The sequence below is a fragment of the Mesoplodon densirostris genome, chromosome 2 (genome assembly GCF_025265405.1).
Source record: "Mesoplodon densirostris isolate mMesDen1 chromosome 2, mMesDen1 primary haplotype, whole genome shotgun sequence".
Taxonomy (NCBI): Eukaryota; Metazoa; Chordata; class Mammalia; order Artiodactyla; family Ziphiidae; genus Mesoplodon; species Mesoplodon densirostris.
Window position 1 is genome coordinate 40310773 of NC_082662.1, and position 7804 is coordinate 40318576.

The 7804-nt window shown below is 59.4% G+C and overlaps 1 protein-coding gene across 2 annotated transcripts; it reads right to left on the minus strand.

Moving 5' to 3' along the window:
* Positions 1 to 1423: 1423 nt before the first annotated feature.
* On the minus strand, positions 1424 to 7472 carry PDZK1IP1 (PDZK1 interacting protein 1). 2 transcript variants are annotated; one of them, XM_060083230.1, is made up of 5 exons: positions 7386 to 7472; positions 7006 to 7181; positions 4226 to 4334; positions 2385 to 2480; positions 1424 to 1761 (listed from the first exon to the last, which is right to left on the minus strand). In XM_060083230.1, exons 2-5 carry the CDS (start codon positions 7070 to 7072, stop codon positions 1689 to 1691), a joined length of 345 nt encoding a protein of 114 aa, XP_059939213.1. In that variant the 5' UTR covers positions 7073 to 7181; positions 7386 to 7472; the 3' UTR covers positions 1424 to 1688. The 2 variants fall into 2 exon arrangements, with proteins under 2 accessions (XP_059939213.1, XP_059939203.1); XM_060083220.1 differs by having other exon boundaries at positions 7006 to 7195; positions 7386 to 7423.
* Between the last annotated feature and the right edge of the window lie 332 nt (positions 7473 to 7804).

Below are 7804 nucleotides of genomic sequence, written 5' to 3' on the forward strand. Positions count from 1 at the left end.
ATGGGTGAAAAGGCATCCAGCCATGTGCACAAAAGCCTAGAGTGGGAATCACAAGAGCTCCAGCCACAATTCACTGAGCTGAAGCCCAGAGAGGGGAGGCAAGTCACACAGCAGGGCAAAGACCCAGCCAACCCTCTGCTCAGGGATCTTCCCTCTGCTGCAGGCTGCAAATTAGACCCCAGTAAGGTGAGAAGGATAATTCGGATTTCAGATGGGTCTCCCCAGGGATATTTGGGTGAAGCCCTGGAACAGCAAAGGAGCAGCTCTAACGGAAAAACGAGGGGCTGTGACAGGTTGGGACAGGTGACAGAGGGAGACCGTTGGGACAAGGTGGGCTGCCTCCTGCCTTCCAGCCCCTCTCCTCTGGATCTGGGAGTGCTCCTGGGGAAGCCAGCCTCCAGTTGTCACCCCAGAGAGAGAGACAGAGGCTGTTGCCATAAGAATGACAGTCACATAGGGGCTTCCCTGGTGGCCCAGTGGTTGGGAGTCTGCCTGCCAATGCAGGGGACGCGGGTTCGTGCCCCGATCCGGGAGGATCCCGCATGCCGTGAAGAGGCTGGGCCCGTGAGCCATGGCTGCTGGGCCTGTGCATCCGGAGCCTGTGCTCCGCGGCGGGAGGGGCTGCAGCGGTGAGGGGTCTGCGTGCCGCAGAAAAAAAAAGAAATAAAAAGTGTTAAAAACAAAAAAGAATGACAGTCACAGAGGTGAAGGTCCTCCAGGGTCAGCCAGCCCCACTGAGTCAAGCCTCCTGTGTCCTCTCCCTCCTGCTTCATTCCCCCCGGGGGCCCAGTTCCTTGGCCCCGGCCCCCCCCAGGACTGGGAGTCAGTGGCATTAGGGAGGATGATTCTACTCGAGCTCTGTGGTGGGACTGGCCAGATCCTCCACAGAGGGTTAGCAGAGCTCAGAGAGGACAGTGACTCTCCAAAGTCACACAGCAAGTCAGCAGAGGACCGCAGACTCCGATCGGGGCTTCCTGAGTCCTAGCCCAAGACTCTTTCCTGGGGCTTCCTATGCCCAAAGCCCAGCCCAGAAGGGCTACGGGCAAGAGGACAGAGCTGGATGGACGAGAGATGAGTGAGCCCACTTCAGTGCCCGGCAGCATGGAGACAGGGGGTCAGGATGTTGGTGCTGCATGAAGACCCCAGAATCGCCCAGAATTGTAGTTGTGAAAGGCAGGTCAAGAGAGGGGGGCACTTGTAGGAGGGTCTCTGCCTGGAGTAAGGGGTGTGCTCCCAGGCCCCAGGGGTTCTCCCAGAGAGGGCTTCCTGGGAAATCCTCCAGAATCACCATGACAGAGGCTTTGGAAGATGATTCCAGAAAGGAAGATCAGGCCTCGATGGTAGCCTGAGGAGCTATTTCTGAGCCCTGGGAGCCTCAGACCCAGAAGTACAAAACGGCTTTATTTCACAGAAATGAGAGCCATTTCCACGGTTGGAGGGAGGGAGCTGTGAGGCAGGATGGGAGGTGCTGAACTGATCGTCCCTTTCAGAAGGGTCTTCTGAACTGAATTGAGTGGGAGACCCCCTAGGACCCCAGAGCCACGGCTGAGCCCCAGCCTGGACGTAGTCTGAGCTCCGAGCTTGGCTGGAGGGTGGGGCAGGTGTGAGGGCTGGAGGAGTCAGCCCCTTACTGCAGCTTCCTGTACAGAGAAGGAGGGGCCAGGACATCGGGCACAAGGAAGCAGGGGTCACATTGGGGTGCTGCGGACCTTGCCCTCCTCCTCCGGGGTGTTCTCATAGGCATTCTCATGCTCACTGGACCTGAAAGAGGATGACAGGGGTCACTGCTCCTTCTATCCCATCCCCTTCTGCCTGCCCCATCCTGCATCTGTGAGGGCAGTGTCTTCCAGAATAAATGTCTGAGCCCCAGAAGGGGGTTCCCCGACCACATCTGGTCTTCTGCACCTGAGACCTGAGGCCTCTCACCACCACCCCTGAACCCCATCTCTCTCTTCCACCTAGCCCCTCCCCCACTGGGCCCACATTGAACCCACCTCCCCACTGAGCTCCCTCCCCTACAGATCCTCCCCCCACACACTGAGTCCGCCAACTCATCTCTTCAGAGTCCCCTTCCTGCGCTGAGCCTCTTTTCCCCACTGCACCCTTATGAGTCCCAATCCACCCCCTGAGCCCCTCCCCCCACCTAGTCCCCATCCCCCAACTGAACCCTCTCCCCAAACTGAGGCTGCATGTCTCCATGGAGCCCTGCAGTGCTCTCAAAACCCTCATCGCTCACCATCTCCCCACACGGAACCCCCCCTTCACTGAGCCCTTCCCCATATGAGCCCCCATCCTCTGAGCCCTCTCCCTTCAGAAGCACCTGGTCCTGAGGTCCCCAGGGGACACTGGAGCACAGGGTGGCCAGCCCTATACTAGCACCTCACCTGAAACTGGCCTCCATCGAGGAGTACTTGCCGTCCGTTCCTACCAGGATCCCATCTGCTTTGTTTCCAACGGTCATGACCATGTTCACAGGCTCCCTGGGGACAGAGCTCACCATTAGGGCTCTGTGGATCCCCTCTCCCTCTGTCCCCCCTCCTCCCTCTAGTCCAGTCAGGCCCTGTTCTATAGGCTCTAGGGCAGAAGCTCCTCTCTCCAGCAGGGCCCTGTCAGCAGCCTGATTCTGGCCATTGGGCCGCACATCTTTCTCCCTGCTCCACCGTGGGGCCCTCAGGTCCCAGCCTGAGATCTACTAAAGATGTACCCCAGGCCTTCACCGGCCACCTCCTAGCCTCCCTCTGCAGTTTTCCTCTGGCCTCAGCTCAGCTCCAGGGCAGACCCAGCAGGACTCGGTGTCTGCCCTAGATTTCTGCAAGGTTCTCCTAGGCGGTAGGAGCAGTCACTGAAGGCAGAGCTGGGGCCAGTGGAGAAAAGAAATATTTCCGACAAAAATCTCCTCGCCTCTTACTCAGGTGTGTCCTCTATCCCCAGCTCCCCAGACACCACTCTTATGAGGGTTACAGGGACCCCAACCACTGCTCATCTTTCCTCGGACTTCCCATGGGCACCTCAGACTTAATATGTCCCAAACTGCCCCAGATCTGCCTCTTGTGGTCTGTGTCTCAGTGGGTGGTCCCATCAGAAGCCTGGATGTTAGCCCTGTCCTTCCTCCCTCCTGTCCTCAGTGTCCCCACCCCCTCCTAGGAAGCTCTTAGACCCGTGCTCTCTCTCCATCCCCTCTGACGCCTCCACAGCTCAGACTCTCTCCTGACCTCATCTTCATCGCTCACCTCACCTGCAGACTGGCCCTAACCAAAGCATCCGCCACGGGGCAGCCAGTGATTCTACTCCGGCCACATCGCATCCCAAGACTGGCTTACAAACTTGAACTGGATTCCTGCTGCACTAAAGATAAAGCCCAAAGTTCGGGGCTTCGGTGCCCAAAGGTCTGCTTGGCCTGGGCCCTGCCGACCTCACCAGTCTATCTCGGGCCTCTCCATCCGTGAGCTGCTTCTGTTCCCTCAGTGGGTCCTACAGTGCTGCTGCTGGTACCCAGGCACCAGGTCGCCTGTGTGAGAGCTGGGGGCAGATGCAGCCTTGCCCCAGAGTCAGCAGGTGCGGAGTGAGCTGGATTTCAGCCCAACCCCTTCTACCTTTGTGCTCTGCTCGGAACTCAGGACCCCCAGTGACTCTTCCCTCAATGGCAGTGCTCTCCCACCCCACTCTGTGCTGTGACTGGCTCCTGCCTGGGCTTCAGGATAAACACACAGTAGGAAGACTTCTCTGACCACACCCTCGCCCCCCGGCTCAGGCCCACACTGCATTCTGCCTGCTCCTTTAGCATCAGCACTCACACTGCGATCATGTTTGCCTTCCCTTCTGGTCTGGGAGTCTGTGAGCACAAGAGTAGTGTCTGTCCCATTGCCCCTCTGTAGCCCCTGCATGTGACACAGCAGCAGACCCTGAAGAAGGGCAGAACATTCCTGTCCAGGGGTTTTCACAGCGTCCATCACAGACGGGCCACTGTCCCAACTATATAGATAGAAACACTGAGACTCCAAGAAGAAAGACGGCTCCCCAAAGCGCAGCAAGTGCGCTCGCAGGGCTCCAGCAAGCCTCAGCTCTGGTCCCTGAGACCTCGGGCCTCAGTGTCCCTTCCACACAGTGAGAGGAATGGGCTCAGGGTTTCTGCGGCCCTTCTCACTGCTACCAGAGCAGTGGCCGTGGTCCTGGGACCTCCCGGCTTGCGCCGGTCCAGCTCCCAGGGCCCCCGCACAGCACTCACTGTTCTTCCCGGCACCAGAAGTGTTTGACAGCAAAGGCGATTGCGACGAGGACCAGGAACACAGCCACGGCAATAAGGCCCTGCATCCAGGGCTGCAGGTTCCCCAGGCCTGGAAAGGGAGGAGTGGGGGACGGGTGCTGTGGAGGGCTGGGCACAGTGGGGCTGCGGGTGCAGGTGGGGCCTCATGCCCCCCGGGGCTGGGGCCTGTCAGAGGCTACCAGCCTGCTGCCAGGACCAGTGGAGACCTTCTGGGGAACGAGGACCCATCTGACCCCTGGGCTTATAAAACGGACCGTGGTTTGGAGGAAGACAGGATTGGGAAGAAGGAAAGGAGCTGAGGAGGGAACAAGCCTGAGAGAGCAGCATCTGAGGTCCAGGCAGCCCAGACCGTCCCCTCACCCCACCCCACCCCACCCCTCCCCCGCTGCAGTGGGTCAGTGCAGGGCCCCTGGGGAGTGCGTAGGCCCCAGGGACCAAAGGGCAGCCCCCTGAACAGACGGCCTAGGCCTTTCCAGTGAGGGTGGCTCCCAGGCTGAGGCAGCCCAGAACTAATAGGACTAGGCTGGCATATGGAAGATCCTGTTTTGTAAGAGGTTTCTGTGGGTTTGGGTAGGTGTGGGAGTACAGTGGGAGTGCAGTGGGAGTGAAGTGGGAGTGAAGTGGGAGTGCAGTGGGAGTGCAGGTGGAAGGGGCTGCTTGGCTCAGGGTGCCAGGAGTGCCCAGAGAAAGGGGTGGGACTTGTCTTAGGAAAGTCAAGACAGAGGGGCAAGCTCTCCTCTGGGTCTTGGGGGCCGGGAGGGGAGCTTCAAACCTGAGCCCCTTTTGCCTTCTCTGGCTCAGCGCCCCAGGGACTGGGCCAGAGACCAATTTGAGGCCTCTTCCAGGCACCTTCTCTGCCTTTTGCCCCTTGACGCTTGGCACCACCTCTAACCCTCAGGTTTCCCAGAAGTCTCTGCCCTCAGCCACTGGCAGCCCCAAAGGGCTCTCCTCTCCCCGGACATCACTGTGCTCTGTGAGCCCGAGGGGGCCCGGCCCCCAGAGGACAGACACACAGTAGCAGTTAGAGGTCTCAGGAGGGGACAGAGGCCAACAGGAGACTTTTGAAGAGTCCTGCCTCCAGGCCAAAACACCTGCCTCCCTAGAGCCATCCTGTGTCTTGAGGGGCCCAGGCTGAACATCAGAAATCTCATTCTGGGCTTCCCTGGTGGCACAGTGGTTAAGAGTCCGCCTGCCGATGCAGGGGACACAGGTTCGTGCCCCGGTCCAGGAAGATCCCACATGCCACGGAGCGGCTGGGCCCGTGAGCCATGGCCGCTGAGCCTGAGCATCCAGAGCCTGTGCTCTGCAACGGGAGAGGCCACAACACTGAGAAGGCCCGCGTACCGCAAAAAAAAAAAAAATCTCAATTCTGCCTCACTCCCGCTCCGAAGTCCTTCCTTGAGTCTACCCGAAAGCTCTCCTGCTGCAGGGAGGCCCTGCCTCTTCTCCAAGTGCTCTCTGAGCCTGGCAGGTGTTGGGAAGGAGGGAGGGCTCTGGGAACTCTGTGCCACGGCCAGGTCAGCCCTTGCTTATCTCCTTGGGTAACAAAAGGTACTCAGTATGCTTACTGCAAGTTCCGTACTTGCCAAAAAGCTGTATTTTGGACTCATTGTTTCCCCAAAAAACAATGGTTCAGACCCATTGTCTCCTCAGGTCAGTGGTTACTCAAGCCCTGGGAGGCTTGTCCTTGCTTCTTCCAGACCCTGCAGCCAATTCCTTCCAGACACACCAGGGACACTGCTCCTCCTTCCAGGTGGCTCTGGGATGAACATATAGCATAAGGGGCAGAGCCTGGGGCAGGAGACAGGTGATCTGAGCCCTGTCCCTTCTTGCTCTGCTGTGTGACCCACACAAGTTACTCCACCCCTCTGATCTTCGATTCCCACAGAGGGCTTCTAAGACCTGAGAAACAGAGTTGAAGCAGACATGCGTGAGAGCTCAGGGCATCTGCAAAGGAGGGGTGCATTGGGAGCGTCTCTGCCAACCCGCTCTGGACACAAATCCCACCTGCAGACTCCCCACAACTCAGGGCTGACACCGGATGGTGGGTGTGGTGCTTTACCAGTGTGAAGTCCTTCCCCACCCCTGAGTGGTAGCTGCCCTGGGAGGTGGGTGGGGCAGGTTTATTGTCCTCATTTTATGAATGAGAAAACTGAGTCTCAGAGAGGGACAGTGATTTGCTCAAGGCCACACAGCAAGACAGACGCAGAGCTGGACAAAGAGCTCAGGCACATGGTGGGGCCCCACTGGGACCCTTGTCTTCTGGGTAGCAAGCTGAAACAACTTAGGCCAAAGCCATGGGCAAACGCCTGACAGCACTGCCTGCCCCTGAAACAATCCTGCTGTTGAGGGAGACACTCGTTGAGGCTCACACACTACTCCCACCCTCCTTATAGCCCCCGGCGCTCTGTCCTCAGCAACCAGCCACCTCTAGGGCAATTTCTGCTCCTGGAATGTGGGTCTCAACTCCCCTCCCCGACCCTAGACCCTAGATCCAATATTTCCCCTGCTGCCCCCATTTCTCACTCGTGGGAAACAAGTCACAGACAGAAGCCTCTGTCTGCCTTTGGAGGTTCCTCTGGCTAAGCCCGTCCCAGCTCCCCCTCCAAAGTGTAGGTGCCAAGGGTGATGAGAGGGGCCAGAAGGCCACCCCTTCCACCCCGGGGCTCCCAGCACCCAGGCCGGCCCTCTCCGTACTGCAGTCCCTATCCCCACCCCAGGCTGGCCCAGGCCTGTGCTACCTTGCTGACCGCTGGCAGGTGGCACTGCCGTGAGCAGGCCCAGGATGACCAGGCCGAGGGCTGACATGGCTGCAGGCAGCTCCTGGGCCTTCTCTCCGGCCGCTGGAATCTGGGCTCCTGGAGCTGCCCTGGGGCCTGTCGGTGTCTGCTGAGATCAGCCTGGTCTCCGTCTGACCCTGGAGGAGAGGTGCTAGTAAGGAAGGAGGAGAGGGAGGAGGAGGAGGGAAGGCGGAGGGAACCTGCCCTCCCTCCCGTGGTAACGTGCCAGGCCTGGCCTCCCCTGGCTGGAGCCCAGCCCACTCAGGCTGGCTTTCGAGGTCATCTTCCAGAGACCAGGGGTCTGAGGTCCTGGGAGATGTGGGGGAGAATCGGGGCCTCACCTCCAAGCCTCAGGCCTCCTGGAGTCTTGCGTCAGCTCCCCCTTCCTGGCAGTGGGGCTGGGCTCTGGGGATAGGAGTGACACATTCTTGCTCCTGCCTTGAATGAGCCCAGTGGGCGGGGCCTCTGGGAAGGCTGAAGGTGGGATTAATTAATTTGCCGGCTGGCTCGGGGACACGGGGAAATTCCTGGAGGCTAGGGAAAGGTCAAAGCTGCCCCCTCCCCGAGAACCTGGCCTATTTCCTGTTCTTCCCCTCACCTGTCCCCACTCAGCCAAGCCAAACCCTGGGGCCCCAGTCCTGGGGCACAGACCTGGCTTCTGTCCCTGCACGCCCTGCCCAGCTCAGTAACTCTCTAAATGCAGCCTCTCCCATGGGGATCACAACAGAGTGCCTGAGGGTCCCAGTCCCAGCCTTCCCCA